The sequence below is a fragment of the Barbus barbus genome (assembly GCF_936440315.1).
Source record: "Barbus barbus genome assembly, chromosome: 22".
NCBI classification, from domain to species: domain Eukaryota; kingdom Metazoa; phylum Chordata; class Actinopteri; order Cypriniformes; family Cyprinidae; genus Barbus; species Barbus barbus.
In genome coordinates, this window is record NC_136750.1 from 21,600,990 (window position 1) to 21,616,878 (window position 15,889).

The 15,889-nt window shown below is 37.6% G+C and overlaps 2 protein-coding genes across 3 annotated transcripts; both read left to right on the forward strand.

Annotated features, from left to right (window-relative positions):
• Nucleotides 1-1,313: 1,313 nt before the first annotated feature.
• Nucleotides 1,314-9,899, forward strand: LOC306887993 (zinc finger protein 143-like). Of its 2 annotated transcripts, none has more exons than XM_079446077.1 (16): nucleotides 1,314-1,773; nucleotides 3,326-3,441; nucleotides 3,533-3,622; nucleotides 3,858-3,953; nucleotides 4,093-4,173; nucleotides 4,279-4,463; nucleotides 6,067-6,129; nucleotides 6,234-6,347; nucleotides 6,476-6,551; nucleotides 6,634-6,759; nucleotides 6,895-7,074; nucleotides 7,228-7,455; nucleotides 7,542-7,675; nucleotides 7,861-8,016; nucleotides 8,445-8,588; nucleotides 9,555-9,899. In XM_079446077.1, exons 2-16 carry the CDS (start codon nucleotides 3,333-3,335, stop codon nucleotides 9,636-9,638), a joined length of 1,866 nt encoding a protein of 621 aa, XP_079302203.1. In that variant the 5' UTR covers nucleotides 1,314-1,773; nucleotides 3,326-3,332; the 3' UTR covers nucleotides 9,639-9,899. The 2 variants fall into 2 exon arrangements, with proteins under 2 accessions (XP_079302203.1, XP_079302204.1); XM_079446078.1 differs by having other exon boundaries at nucleotides 1,666-1,773; nucleotides 3,870-3,953.
• Nucleotides 9,900-10,521: 622 nt separating this feature from the next.
• LOC306888316 (wee1-like protein kinase 1-A) lies at nucleotides 10,522-15,593 on the forward strand. Its single transcript, XM_079446532.1, has 10 exons — nucleotides 10,522-11,572; nucleotides 11,983-12,188; nucleotides 12,515-12,581; nucleotides 12,809-12,981; nucleotides 13,092-13,360; nucleotides 13,461-13,553; nucleotides 13,653-13,738; nucleotides 13,837-14,007; nucleotides 14,129-14,274; nucleotides 14,404-15,593. The coding sequence occupies exons 1-10, from the start codon at nucleotides 11,102-11,104 to the stop codon at nucleotides 14,558-14,560; spliced, it is 1,839 nt and encodes a 612-aa protein (XP_079302658.1). The 5' UTR covers nucleotides 10,522-11,101; the 3' UTR covers nucleotides 14,561-15,593.
• The last annotated feature ends 296 nt before the right edge of the window (nucleotides 15,594-15,889 follow it).

Genomic DNA, 15,889 nt, shown 5'->3' on the forward strand with positions numbered 1-15,889 from the left:
CAAAAACTGGTTGGTTACTCACATTCTTCAAAATATCTTCTTTTGGGTTCAGCAGAAGAAAGAAATTCATTCATGTGTACACAAGGACAGAATTTTCATTTTTGAGTGAACTATCCATTATATCATTTCAAATCTGTATGCATTTATTTATTTTTCTGTGGAATATAGAAGGCATTTTATAGATCCAAAGCGTTTTAGTAACTTTTTTTTTTTTTTTTGGAAACATTTCTCAAAATATCTTTATGTTTTGTTTTGGAATGACATAAGAATGAGTAAATGACCAATTTGTATGTATCCTTTCAATACATAATATACATGCAAATTTGGTACTAAAACACATCTACAAATATGCATAATTTAAATCTATGTGGAATATTGAATAGTAAGTACAGTGATTGGTTTGAATGTTTGTTTATGGTTTTATTTATATGTTTTTATGATCCACTCTACTGGAACAAGATTTGTTGATGCTCTTGAAATGACTTTTACCCTCTATTTATAATTCAGCATTTGGACAGTAGGATTATCTTGGGTTCAAGAAGCTGCAGCATTAGTAAAAAGAAAGGGTGAAACATTAATAATTGTGGTTTGACAAGAAGTGCCACAGAATGTCATTCTACACCAGAAACTGGCACCTGAACCTGAGTGCTATGACGTCTGTCCCGTGACAGACTCTCAGTCCAAAAATAGACTCTTCCACAGAAGCTGAAACGTGAAGAAGACACTGAGGTGAGAAAAGATGATGAAAAATACATGATGTTTTGGAAAAAGGACCCAACTTCGTCAGATTAAAGAATATTGCAAAAGTAGAAACGTAGCCCTCTGACATCAGAGAAAACACAAATAATCATTCCTTCATTTGCAAGTCTCCTGCAAAAATGGACTCAATACACATTGTATTGGAATTTACACATTTTATATATAAAACTTCAAACTGAACTGTTGTCTTTCACCTTTATTATTAGTGCCAAGCGATACTGCGCCACATCCCTCGTTTTATTGTTCACAAAAATTGTCTTATTGCGCAACTTTAACTTTAAAGTTTAGAGAAAATATTATTTAAAAATATATATATATTTAAATATTAAAATATTTTAATACTTTATTTTTTCATTATATTTATTTTTAAACATTTTCAGACATTATATTAAAATGATATAAAAATAAGCAAGGAATAAGAATTTATATCCTTCTGGAATAAAACCTTCATAATTTGAAACAGAGTATTTGATATTCTTTTTCAGAGAAACAGAGAAGTCTATTCCAACAGCAAATGTTGAAGCCTTTCCTGCACTGCATTGCCCAGCATCCTCACTCCAGCCATGACATAATGCAATTCAAAATGGCTACCAAGCCTTCCGTGACACACTGTACAAATGTGCTGTTATAAAAACAATAAAACCACTGGTCACGTTATGACGTTCGAGGAAATGTACACAGATCCCGCCGCATCTATCCGCCAAAAGAATATGTCACGGGTAAACACTGCTGTGCTAGTTTTGCTTATTCACGCTTGAACAATACACCCAACAGACCCGAATGGCGTCCTCAAGGTGCCCCTGAACATGAATTTCTGACAGCACGAATCGCATGGGCAGGCGTTCAGCCAATGGGAGCGCGGCACTAGTCTGCTTCAGCCAATCACATAAGCGTATTAAGAATCAGTAGAGGAACTCTTCCGTTATTCAGGTTCTGGGGTAGTATTTTCTGCATAGCGTTTCCTGCCCTGGTGCATGGTGGTCGAACGAAGGGATTGTTGGAAAATTTTCGGAGGTTAGTATATAAATGTGGTTTTACCCAGTGTGCCTTATTTCCTCAGACGCCGCTTAGCCGGAGAGAGCGGTGATGGGAGTGTGTTGGAATTCGATGTGGGATGAAGAACGAAATAAAACAGTGAAAATGCATCGGAAGCGGTGTTTTATTTATTAAAGGCAGTTGGACGCAGCGTTGTTATCGGTTGTAAGGTTCCGATTGTGGTTGTCAAGTTACCGCAGCAACGAATTCAGTGGCTAACGGTCGATGCTTTGTCTTTAAACGACTTTATAAAGGATAGTATTGCTTTGCGTTAGTTTCGGGGATGGCATAGTTACATCAATCTCAACGGTGATTATAGTGTGTAAACATTAGGATGCGGCTAAAGTAAAACGCGAGAATTTTTGTAGCATATTTGCTAACATGTGAGTTAGCATTACAGATGTTCTCAAATAATAAAACGAATGACTTATGAGGAACTTTTGCATCCCTGTCTAAATATGTATAAAGTTATACTCCTAGCGTTATTATTTACAAAGTTGTTTCGTTGCTGTTTGGCTAAAATGTAGATACGTGATGAAATGTCCGTGTTAGCACGTTTTTAATTCGGCACGCGCCGAATCAATAAAATAGTACATTATATTCTATGGCAAGCTGTTTTAACATTTCGGTTTTGTTTTTATTCCACAAAATAACAAATGTATATTTTCGTATTGCTTGTACTTTTATAAAAGTATTTTTTTAAATAATATTTTATAATGATAAGTAATATTCCGTTACTGGTGGAAAAATTTATATTTTTTCCATTGAATCCTTTGGGGTCTGTGGTTAACATTAAATTTTGACTTAGTACCTACTTTAGCTGGTGGTATCTATTCTAATTTTACGAGTACAAGTTGAATGGATGCTAGAATATGCTCCAATTGGTACAAGTAAATAGAGTTGTTTTTGAACTATAACATTGACTCATCAGTATATGTGAAGTATAAAAAATAATGAAATGAGAAATTTTACAAGTTAAGTTGAAAGAGATACTAGTAATTACTGGAATTTATGCAGTAACTAGATAAATAATTCCTAGAAATGGGAAAGGTACCTGTAACATTTGGACTAATACTAGTTGATGTCTGAATCACAGATCCATAGTCACAACACAGTTACAATAAAATGAACAAATAAAGTGTTTTTAAAATGTAAAAGGACTAGGATGTCAAAAATAGATTAATAATAAAAAAAAACATATTAAAATTACTATATAGGGTGCAACATGACCAAGTACAGTTCTAAACCGTATAGTACTGTAGTAGTAACAGTACTAACATTAAAAAAATCAGGCTATACAGGAGGAGTACACAAGCACAAAACTATTAATAACTATAAGAAAATAATATCCCCCAATCTGTGTTTACATTATGTAAAATGAGTATTGTTAAAATAATTGTAAAATAAATAGACAGTCTGACTTTTGTAAAATAACAATGAGAGTACTGAACAAACCCTCAAAAGTCAAGGCCCTTGATTGCCTCTGGGTTTTAACATTAAAAATGTAATGGTTGTTGGTTGGTTTATACAGGCAGATCATGCTCTTAGCCCAGGTGAATCGGGACACCCAGGGCATGGAGTTTCAAACTATGGATGGGGACCCGCAACAGGTCACCCTTTGCCTGACAGAGGCAGTAACAGTTTCAGGTGAGATGGATGGGTATAATATCTCTGCAACAGTATTATATTTTGTGCATAGTGCAATGTAGACTCGTAATGGCCAACTGTTACTACACAGATGACAACATGGAGGGTATAGACACGGTGAGCTTGCAGGCCGTGACTCTGGTGGATGGCTCTACAGCATACATACAACATAGCCCTAAAGGTACTGTAACTACACATTTAGCATTACTTTTGGCATTAAGCTATTAATCAGGTTATGCTTCTGACTGACTGTATCTATATGGAATAAATGTAGAAAAAAAAAATACTAAGACATTTTATTTACTCTTTTGAAGTTGTCCTGTTTTCCATTTAGCATACAACAAATATTGTGTATTTATAAAACCTGTACAAATTTTCTTGCTTGGTCACTATTCAAATCTTACAGCATATAATAGTTTCTTTCACAGAAAACAAAATAATGGAAGGACAAGTGATTCAGCTGGAGGATGGATCTGCTGCTTATGTCCAGCACCTACCAATGTCTAAAACAGGTATTTCATATGGATTTCATTCTGATAGATGGAGCTTTATGATCTGTGACTGTCTAATTGCATTAGATAAGACACGTATGACTTCTGTGTTATAAAGACCACACAACATTTGCCCTTATGCTTTAAACTTATTTCTTAGGTGGAGAAGGATTGAGACTAGAAGATGGGCAAGCTGTGCAACTGGAGGATGGAACAACCGCTTACATTCATGCACCCAAAGGTCTGTCTCTAAAAATCTATTACTATGTATTGTGTGTCATACAGACACACATGTTGGATTCATGATGAATCAAATGAGTAAGTCAATGTGTTTAATCTTTTTTAGAAACATATGATCAGGGCAGCTTACAGGCTGTTCAGCTGGAGGATGGCACCACTGCATATATTCAACATATGCCTCCATCCAACACCATCTTGGCCATCCAGGCAGATGGTACTGTAGCAGACTTGCAGACAGAGGGCACAATTGACGCTGAGACAATCAGTGTGCTGGAGCAATACTCTACAAAGGTTAAGATCGTGTCACTTATTCTGATGTACACTTATTCTGTTTTCTTATTATTTATTGTGAGTTTATATGGTTTAGTTCCCTTATTATGATGGAAATTAATGTGAAATGGAGTGCTAAACCACTTGTGGTTTTACACTTGTGTAGTAGGGGTGTGCGATATGATGATTTTTGATCGTGGACGATAAAAATGTCTCTACTATCTGCTTTTGAAGAAATATCGTAGTATCGTGCTACAGCACACATTGTCAAATACAGTTCTGGCGCCTCCGTCTCTATGTACTGTACAACACGACATACAGCAGTAGAGTTACTCTGAAAGGACACTGCACTTATTCGCGATCGCAAAAGTACATTATTTGCAGACAAGCCTTGCTGGTTAAATGTTTCATTCGTGCGCTGGTCTGACGTGCGCTTTTTCTGAGCACATACACCTGAAGCACGCGCACTAAAAAGCCTGTCTAACAGCGCCAGATTACTCATCTAACTTATTTTTTGCGCTAATACTGTCAAAACACACAAGGTTTACATACAGACTCAGTTGGTTATCTCTAAAATGAAAGTAAATAGTTAAGAGAGAAACAGATGCGTGCCTGTATATTAGATGCGTGCAGCTCTTAAAGAGACAGGACACTAAATGTGCTGTCGACTGTCATTAAAGGGATAGTTCACCCTAAAATTTAATTTCTGTCATTATTTACTCACTCACATGTTTCCCAAACCTCTATTAATTTCTTGTTCTCAACCCAACAGAAGATATTTTGAAGAATGAGGGTAACCAAACAGTTGCTGGTCTACACTGAATTTGATAGTAGAAAAGAAAAATCCTATGGAAGTCACTGTGGACCAGCAACTGTTTGGTTTTCCACCTTCTTCAAAATAGCATTTATGTTCAGCAGAAGAAAGAAACTCATTCAGGTTTAAAACAACTTTTGAGTAAATGATGGTATAAAAATAAAACATTATGACAGAATTGACAGACAGATGACTTTAGTTTTGGGGGGGAACTATTAATTTAACGTTAACAAAACAACAAAACGCAAAGAGAAAAATCACTCACTATTCTTGACTGAAAAACTTTAATACAGTTGCTTTAGGAATCAGTCTATCTAGTGTTTTATTTTTATATTTGTTCATTCAATTTCATTGAATGCTCTGCTAAATACACCTATTGTACCTGAAAATAAAGCACTGTTTGTTTTATTTGTATATTGTGTATTTGTAATGCGTATCTTTGTTCTTATTTTTTAATAAGAAAGATAAAATGATGACAAAGATTTTTTATCTTCGCCCACTTTGGCCTAAATATCTGCCATGTCTTTTTTTTTTTTTTTTTGTTACCTTAAAAGGCTTTGTCTTTCTAGTTTGGCTGTAATGCTCAGACAACTTGTAAAACCAAAATAGTAAAACCAACATGACAAAGAATCGTGATTAAAATCGTGAATCGTGATATTTCTAAAAAAAAACGTGATATATTTTTCCCATATCGACCACCCCTACACTTGTGTATATACTTTGTGTACTGTATATGATGTTCCTTATGTTAATTTGTATCATATTGCAGTTCATGTTTGTTTAGAGGAAGTGTTATCTCTGTGTGTGCAGATGGAGGCCACAGAATGCAGTACTGGGTTACTTGGTCGAGGAGACTCTGGTGTTCATATGCAGGTACTGTTTCTACTGATACTATTTTATGCATTTATATAATAAGTAACTTTTAAAATGAATGCTTTGAATGTTTATGAAGCAGTGACCCACTTTTGTGCACTTAGATTGTACTGCAGGGTCAAGACCGGTCACCTAGAATCCAGCATGTTGGGGAAAAGGCCTTCAGATGTGAACATGAGGGATGTGGAAAACTCTACACTACTGCTCACCATCTGAAGGTGAATTCATGCAAGACAGAAGAGATACAGTACACATATTTCACAAAAGTTTTGTGTTCGGATGTGTACATTGTCTCTGTTGTAATTTATATACTTCTGAACTCATGTGGCTTTCTAAATATTTTTAGGTACACGAAAGATCACATACTGGCGATAAGCCATACATTTGTGAACATATGGGTTGTGGCAAAAAGTTTGCAACAGGTAAAGATTTTCCCAAAAACAGTTGTTTTTTTGCCTCCGACTTTTTTGTACATGCATTATTTTTCTTTCTGCTGTCTTCAAGGGTATGGTCTCAAGAGTCACGTCCGAACACACACTGGAGAGAAACCATATCGCTGTCAGGAGCTAAACTGCCTCAAGTCTTTCAAAACCTCTGGAGACTTACAAAAACACACAAGAACACATACAGGTGTTTGTCTCATTTAACTGGCCTGTAATAATGGTTTCATCTCGTTTAGAAAATTAAGTTGTCTTAAAAATATTTGTCAAATTTTGGTCTGTTTTTAAATGAGTTGTTTATGTTGCACAACTATTCATTTTGTAGGCGAAAAACCATTTAAATGTCCATTTGAAGGCTGTGGGAGATCTTTCACCACATCCAACATTCGTAAAGTCCACATCCGTACTCACACAGGCGAGAGGCCGTACTACTGCTCTGAACCCAGCTGTGGAAGGGCCTTTGCAAGTGCCACCAATTACAAAAATCACATGAGGATTCACACAGGTACCTGTCCTATCTGTTCTAACTGCTTCCAGCATCTAATAAAGCATAACTTCAAAAGAAATCAGAAGCTTTGAGGTTGCAAGCATTTTTTCCCCACAAAAATAAGGTATAATTTCATACCACAAGCTCAAAGTATGCTCATCTCATATTCAGGTGAGAAGCCTTACGTCTGCACTGTTCCTGGCTGTGATAAGCGTTTCACTGAGTACTCCAGCCTGTACAAGCACCATGTGGTTCATACTCCCTGCAAACCCTACAACTGTAATCACTGCGGAAAGACGTATAAGCAGATTTCGACCTTAGCCATGCATAAACGCACAGCGCACAACGACACCGAGCCCATAGAAGAAGAACAAGAATCTTATTTTGAGCCCCCAACAGGTCTGTTTATTTAAATATCCAGCTACAAATTATTATAATATAATATTAACAAAAAAATCTGAATTTTGAATTTGCACCTTTTTCAGAGGTTATTGATGACCCTGGGTTAATGTACAATCCAACAGTGGTGGAAGATGACTCTGGGTCTGAGCAGGTGTCAGGATCAGAAATCATGGGACAACAGCATGTGGCTCTCATATCTCAGGATGGCACACATCAGGTCAGTGATGTTCTAAATAAATTCCCACAAGTCCTATATTGATCACATACAACATCATCAGGGCCTATTTTATTCCATAGTTCAGTACCATACTTGTACTTTGTAGAACTAGATTACAATCTATGGAAAGGTGGTGCATATACAGTTATTTTCCAGGTACATATTTGTTGTCTTTTCTCTCTCAGGTTCTGTCTCAAGCAGATATGCAGGCTATGGGAGGCACGATTACCATGGTAACACAAGAAGGAACCACCATAACCATCCCAGCACATGAAGCGATGCTATCCTCAGGAGGAGCACATTCTGTTACTATGGTGTCTGCAGACGGCACAGAGGGACAGGTAAGTGTTGTTACTTTTTTAATAGTCCACCAAAAAATTTAAATTCTGTCATTTACTCGTACTCATGTTGTACCAAACCTGTATGAATTCCTTTCTTCTGTGGAACACAAAAAAAATATATTTTGAAGAATGCTGGCAATCAATTACAATTTCAGAATTCAATTGCATTTTTGTCCATACTATGGAAGTCAGTGGGACCCCAAACTGTTTGGTTACCAACATTCTTCAAAATATCATCTTTCTTTTTCCACAGAAGAAATAACTGCATACAGGTTTGCAATTACATGAGGATGAGTAAAAGATAACAATTTTCTTTTTTGGGTGGCCTATCCCTTTAAATAGCTTGCATTCTACTGAGGGACTCTATTACTTTACTAAATACACACAAGTTGAGAGCTTATTGTGTAAACTTTTTATTTACGTTTTAGGTGGCTATTGTGACGCCAGATCTGTCTGCGTACCAGACAGAAGAGGTGGAGCTTGTACAAGATCAGGAACAGCATGTGGTTTCCACAAGCCCACACCCAGTCACACTGCTGGCTACTTCTAACGGCACACACATAGCTGTGCAGGTATAGAATATATACACACAGCACACGTTATGGAATCTTCCTCTCACAGTCACATTTAACCTGCTCAGTTAGGAGGGGTCGCAAAAGCTTAAATCATGTGTTTACTTTAACTGAGAGTACATAATAAAACCTGCAGTTAATGCCATAAACCTTTAAGCCCCTTTTAAGGTTGGAACAGGCAATTATTCTCAAAAGACTAGACTGTTTGGGGGGTTGCAACCTTCTTTCCATTAGGTGTGTGTTGTTAGGATGTGTGCTATAGATGTAAGTCTCAACTGAATTTGAATTGGTTCTGTAGGTCTAATGTTTGGAAACTTTTGAAATTAAATGCGCTACACATTTCAGCATGATATAAATTTTATTAAACTAAGCCAGATCAAATGTATTTGATACACTGCCGGCATTCATTTAAAAAAAAAAAAAAAAGTTTATTTCTTCCTGTTGATTTATGTGCACTAATGTTATTTAGTGTTTTGTGGATCATTGAGAGAAAATGAGAGCAAAATGGGTGTAACTGTAAATGTAAAATTTAAGTACACAAAATCAGTCACCAGTTTTATGCTCTTGATATCTAAAATCGTGGCTTCTAAATAAACCTTAGTTAAGCATTGATTTCAGCTCTTAGTGTAATAATAACTGAGATCAGTAGCAGATAATAATCTAATAATTATGATTAGTGATTGTATCACTTGTCTTTTTTGCACTAATGGACAACTAATTGAGCAAACTGGTCTAGTCTATTCAACCTTGTATTGGTCTTTACACCGATGTGCCATTCAGTTCTGATTAACGAGACCTCATTGCCAACAAAGGGCAAGTGGGTTGTTTTTTTAAGAGGAGGGTGACCCTGTGTTTGGTGGGTAGTGCCATTAAGCAAGATTGACAATTTTTAAATAATTTGTTGTACTGCATCTGTAAGCAATTTTTATTAGATAAGTTTTATTAATTATTTTGTCCCCCTCTTAGCTGAGTGATCAGCCCTCTCTAGAAGAAGCCATCAGGATAGCATCAAGAATACAGCAAGGAGAAACACCAGGCATGGATGATTAACTCGCATTGTAAAACTTATCACTGTGAACTAAACGTCTCAAGGGTGGGTGAATGTGTGTGTGCGTGTGCGTGTGTAAGTCTGAGTATTGAAAATCTGTCAAGCATCATAGTTTTTCATAATGCTGACATCATGATCGCTATAAACCAAGAAGATATTTTTGTGTGGATATGTACATAACTGTTTTAAAAGTAGAGTTTTTCTGTATATATTTGATTATGCTATTTTTTGCAAGCTGTTAAGAAAAAGTCTACAATTATGATAAAAAAAAAGAAAAAATTAATAATTTCATTGTATTGTATTCTTTGACTTAACATCACCCAATGCAGAGTGCAGTTTACAGATTTCAGTGTTTCAGTTTCAAGCACAACAATCATAAACAAAAATCTGGTAGCATTCATTTTATATTCACCATATAAATTTTAGGGACTTTCCAAACATGATGGGGTTTATGTACATTACACTAAGAGACTGGAAAGCCCCATTAATATGTTAATGTGAAAAAAAAAACATTATTGAAACTAAGACTGCTTAAGTGATTGCTATTGTTAAGGGATTGCCAGTCACCAAAACTCTATCAAAACAAATCCATGTGGCTAATTTACACTACCATGAAAACACTTATAAAAGGATTAATCTCATCAAATATAATACCATGTAATTATTGTAATGTGTTCCTTTGTCACCAAGAACGGCTTACAATGTAGAATGTGAAAAGCTATCTTCACTTTAGCGTTTCACTGATCAAGATGAAAGAAAAGCATTCGCGCCAAATTGAAGTCATAGTCCTGAGCATTTCGGGGGAGGGGCTTGCTGACGTAGCACCTACAGAACCTCCAATCTTTTAAACTTTGGAAGTCGGCGCTCATTGGTACATACCACGTCACATGACCAACGGTCGCGGGAAGACTTTGACCACGCTTGTTGGTGGGAGGAGTAGCTCGCCATTCAAAATAGTTTTGTAAACATTATTGTCTAAAACGACACGATTTTGAACGCTGTGACATGTTTTGAGAGTTTTACCTTAGTTCGGCGTCTTATAAATCGCGTAATTGCTATCAGGAATTCATTTTTTTCTAGTTCTTCAGATATCAGTTGGAAGTTTGTGGAGCAGCCATTTTTTCACCTGAAACGTCGCGCTGGTTAATACGATTACAACGTCGTTATCAGTTTTTATGCGACCGAACTGAACTTGTTTGGACTTGTCACGGAGATATCGGTCAGCGAATAAGATATTTTCCTCGGATAATCTGTTGCAAATACATCGCTGTTTTTCTGGACTGTTGATCAGCGCTCGGGTTGTTGCATTGCACGGCCAGTATTAGATATGTTTACCTAAACTAACGTTACATAATCTCTGCCTGATTTGCCAGCCACTTTGGCTGGTTTTTATAGTTTTAAATTACTTGTTTTGTGTTTTTTATTAAGTTATCCTTTTACAAAAACTGAACTTTTGCCTGGAAAGATGAGTTTCGTTACACGGAGGCACGGCAAGTCTCCAAATCTTAAACCTGTTCGCCAAAAGTTGCAGTTTTCGGCCAGTGACGGCGAAGAAGACAGTATTGAAGACGCGAACAGCAGCACCGGAGCCGAGTCGGGCTTCACGGAGCTGGACTCGCCGGTGTCCGTGCGGCGCAGCAGCGATAAGAGGCCGGTGGAGCTGGGCAGCAGCAGCCCGCTCAGCCGAACCAGAGACGACGACGAGTCCTGGGACGAGGAGGGGTTCGGCTCACCGTCTCGGGCAAAACCAGCTTTTTACATGAAAAGCTCTCCATCGCCAAGGAAAAGTCCCCAGGCTTACGACAGTTCCCCTGAGAGGAGTTACATTCATGATGACATGGAAGGATCCAGCTCTCCTGTCCCGGACTGTCCTGATACACCACCCCATAAAACCTTCAGAAAACTCCGGCTGTTTGATACCCCTCATACCCCAAAGGTTTGTAGACACTGATATACAAAAATTGTAAACACAAATGGTATTTTCTGTTAACTTAGAAATTTGTATTTTTTACTTCGGTTCTACTTGAACACAGAATAGCGTTTGTTTATATACCCTTTTTTTTCGAAAATAAACTGAAGTAGTTATGATTTGAAAATCAGCTCTGAGCTATTACTAGGTGGATGAGTTCACCTGGTGACCCAGATATAGAACTAACTGTACAAAGTTGTGTAACAACAGTGAATCAGTCTATTGATACTAGCTCATCATTACATCATCTGAAATGTGTAATGTTCTGGCTGTTTGTGTGTTGACTTGAGTCAGTTTCTTCTGCTTTGATATTGGCTTTAAGAATGCGTTTTAAATGCTCTACAAATGGAGTATTATGCATATCATTGTATCTGCAGAGCTTATTGTCGAAGGCCAGGACGATGGCATCGACGAGCCGGAGAGTCGCCCTGTTTAAGAGTGTTGATTCCACAAGCAGAGTCTGTCTGGACGGAAGACGAAACCAGACACCTCTCGTAAACATCAACCCCTTCACCCCGGACTCCATTCTGGTGCAATCAACGACACTACAACGAAACAACAGGAAACGAGCACACTGGAATGAGTATGTTGACCATAGTTTAAACATGTATTTTCTAACCTTTCCTCGTGCTTTTTTTTCTAAACAAGTTAACCTCTAGTTTACGGACTGCCGTGAAGTAGTTTTAGTAGAATGAAACACTATGGCCATCTTGGACAGGTGTGGGACAGGTTTGCAAGACCGTTCGTTAAATCCGTTTACGAATTCTGTTCCAAGACAAAAAGTTGGCAAGGAACCAGTTCCTCGTGTTCGCTCACTCACCGCGCCATGTGCTTAGTCAGGCCTCTCTGCTGCCCCCTAGTGTTTGAAGTCTGTTTAAATCCTTTCTAAGAATGCCTCTTCTTCTGTAGCTCATGTGGAGAGGACATGGATGCAAGTGATCCTGAAATAGAGGATGAGCTCATTCCGCCCTCAAAGGTAAAATTTAGTTAACTTTTTATTATTGACTAGTTTTTATCTAATGAAACTTAAAAGTAACTTTTATATCAAGCAAAGATTGCGTTACTTGATGTTAAGTCGGCTTCAGCCAGGATTTTAAGCTTTGTAACACTTCACATGGAATGAATTTTGGAGCATTCCTACTTTGCCTTCTAGTTAAGTACTGCTTTATTTTTGTGTCTAATAAAAACTGATATTTTCCACAGAGGATCACAATGATGGAGAATAACATGATGTCCAGATATGCGTCTGAATTCCATGAGCTGGAGAAGATCGGCTCTGGAGAGTTTGGTTCTGTTTTCAAATGCGTCAAGAGGTTGGACGGCTGTATTTACGCCATCAAACGTTCCAAAAAGCCCCTGGCAGGCTCTGTGGATGAGTAAGTGAACATAACATCTTTTTTGATACTACTATATACTCTGTAACACTAACTGTAGAATGGAGATTCTTATTGCTTTTTATTTATTCCAATGAATTCTTCCCCAATAGGCAAAATGCACTTCGTGAGGTATATGCACATGCAGTTCTTGGACAGCACCCCCACGTTGTGAGGTATTATTCTGCTTGGGCAGAAGATGACCACATGCTGATCCAGAATGAGTACTGCAACGGAGGAACCCTGTCTGATGTTATTGCTGAGAACAATAGACGTATGCACTTCCTTTCTGAGTTGGAGTTGAAGGATCTGCTGTTGCAAGTTTCTCGTGGACTCAAGTACATTCACTCTACAGCACTTGTTCACATGGATATCAAGCCAAGTATGCATATGCTCGTTACACCCTTTAAAATATATTTTTAGATGTATTTTAGAGTTATAATGTTGTAATTTATATATTAATTTAATTAATTTTTTTTCAGGCAATATATTCATTTCACGCAAACCTGCTGCTAGTGTAGAGGAATTTGAAGATGAAGAAGATGGTCCCACCACAAGAGTGGTGTACAAAATAGGTAAGATACTCAAATTATTGATGATTGTAATGGTAACATGTTTTATACAGATTTGACTTTATGAAGTGGATGTGATTTTGACAATGTTTTCTAAATCAGGTGATCTAGGTCATGTCACAACGGTTACCAATCCACAAGTTGAAGAAGGTGACAGCAGATACCTGGCAAATGAAGTTCTTCAAGAGGTATATACTATTATTTATTCTTGGTCTTAAAAAAATTCCTAGCAGGTCACAATGGTCTGTTTAGTGCCACATACTAATTTTGCTGTTTTTGCCCACAGGACTACAGTAACCTAAAAAAGGCAGACATATTTGCCCTTGCTCTGACTGTAATCGGTGCCTCTGGAGCAGAGCCCCTTCCTACCAATGGAGAAAAGTGGCATAAAATCCGACAGGGCATCCTGCCCCATATCCCGCAAGTGCTTTCTCAGGAATTTTTAAGCTTGTTAAAGGTAAGGGTTCTACTACAAATGAATCCTCTAAACTTCTCACTAGTGCTTTCTATTTCTAACAGATTTGCATTGAATGGTGTCTTGAATGTTTGATTAAAATGTGCATATATCTTCCTGACAGCTTATGATCCATCCTGACCCAACACGGCGACCCTCAACCTCTGACCTAGTCAGACATCCTATTCTTCTGACTGCTTCCAGAATGAGTGCTGATCAACTGCGTGTCGAGCTCAACGCTGAGAAATTCAAGAACGCACTTCTGCAAAAGTATGATATATTCCTCCATTTCTAGGGGCAGATTTCAGGCTATATTTAGAAGCATTTTACTTATTATAGACCTATCAAATGCTATTGTTTGAAATTGTAACTGAAATAATTCTGGTTTTCGTTTCTCAGGGAGCTAAAGAAAGCTCAGATGGCAAAGGCTGCAGCAGAAGAGAGGGTTCTGTCCACAGACCGTGTTCTTACACGTTCCACAGTGCAGTCCAGCTCCAGAGCTTCTCGACTCATCGGGAAAAAGATGAACCGATCTGTTAGTCTCACCATTTATTGAACTGAACCCCTGACAAAGGAGATGACCAGTCCTAAGTGGGAACTACAGTGGGGCTTATCAAAGACTTGGGCACACAGACAGTTTTGTCTGTAGCCAGAAGGATGACACAGACTGTTTTGTGACTTATAGTGCTTATACTGTTTGGTACAAGTACCATGGTCTTTACTGAAGCTTGGGTCCTTCTGCATTTTATAGGCACTAGCGTTTGAGTACATAATGCAGATCTGCCTTACCATTTAGGTTTGCCTTCTCAAAATCTCTTGACAGAATTGCCTTAAGATGGACACTTTTTTTTAGTATAGTTCTGTCTTCCTAATCTTTGCTTTAAGTTCCATAGGTAAGGGTCAGAATGGTCTCCCTGCACTTGCTTTCTCAGAGGTGCAGTGTTGCTCTTTACCAAATGGGAGATGTGTGCCCCTATTGAGCCCTGATATGTGAATGTACCAGATCAAAGATTTGTGCACCTTACTGCCTGTGAAAAATACCTGTTGGGCCACAGAAGTTGGGGCTTGAGTTAGATTGCCATTAAAATGAGCACTTTGGAGGCAATGGTGAGCTTGCCACAGAAAGCCTGCTGCTATTCATGTTCGTCTGTATCCAGTTAGGGTTGGATTTTTTTGTTTGTTTTCTTTTAAATCATTTTATCCTTTCAAACAAGCAATATTTCAAAATCTCATCAAGCTCCAGTAACTTTTTTTTTTTTTTTTTTTTTTACAGATTTTACATCCAGCCATTTATTTTGCTCTGTCTAATCTTGTCAAATCTTGAATTTAACCATGTGACAAACCATGCTTAAAACTGGACGCAAATGATGATTTAAATGTACATATGCCTTTCAAATCTCCAACCCTGTTTGTAGCATTAAAACAATCTTTGTCCAGTTCATCTTATGTCCTTAATTAATAATGTATCATTCTGACTTTTGTGTTACTTCAACTACATTCATAGGGTACTGTTTAGATTCTTTGGTCTTGTTAGTCCTCAACTTCATTTAGTCTGTACATACGTTCATTTTAATAAACCGGTTTCACCTAAACGCGCCTGGTTTGTTTTATATGAACTTTGATATGAACCCATTCTGACACTGAAGCGCTCAAACAGGTTACTGTTTATGTGGTTTATCTACGGCGAAAACAACTTCCAATCGTTAGAGGCTCATTTTGACTTGTAATCTACCTTTAAGGTTAGTGAAAGTTTGTGAACCGAGTTGAACACGAATATTATGTACAAATCTAATTGTTGTGGGAGGCTTATAATTCTTAGTCTGGTAAACGCCTAATGATGTCATAGATTCCATCCAAGTCCTTCAGCAGCACGCGCTCATCGCTG

What these genes read in the sequence shown, in the direction of transcription:
- LOC306887993 (XM_079446077.1), top strand. Translation starts at nt 3,333, where the DNA reads ATGCTCTTAGCCCAGGTGAATCGGGACACCCAGGGCATGGAGTTTCAA. An exon ending in CATACAACATAGCCCTAAAG is followed by an intron (nt 3,623 to 3,857) that starts GTACTGTAACTA and finishes AGCATATAATAG; the next exon opens with TTTCTTTCACAGAAAACAAA. An exon ending in CTCAGGATGGCACACATCAG is followed by an intron (nt 7,676 to 7,860) that starts GTCAGTGATGTT and finishes TTTCTCTCTCAG; the next exon opens with GTTCTGTCTCAAGCAGATAT.
- LOC306888316 (XM_079446532.1), top strand. Translation starts at nt 11,102, where the DNA reads ATGAGTTTCGTTACACGGAGGCACGGCAAGTCTCCAAATCTTAAACCT. An exon ending in AGCTCATTCCGCCCTCAAAG is followed by an intron (nt 12,582 to 12,808) that starts GTAAAATTTAGT and finishes TATTTTCCACAG; the next exon opens with AGGATCACAATGATGGAGAA. An exon ending in AAGAGTGGTGTACAAAATAG is followed by an intron (nt 13,554 to 13,652) that starts GTAAGATACTCA and finishes TTTCTAAATCAG; the next exon opens with GTGATCTAGGTCATGTCACA.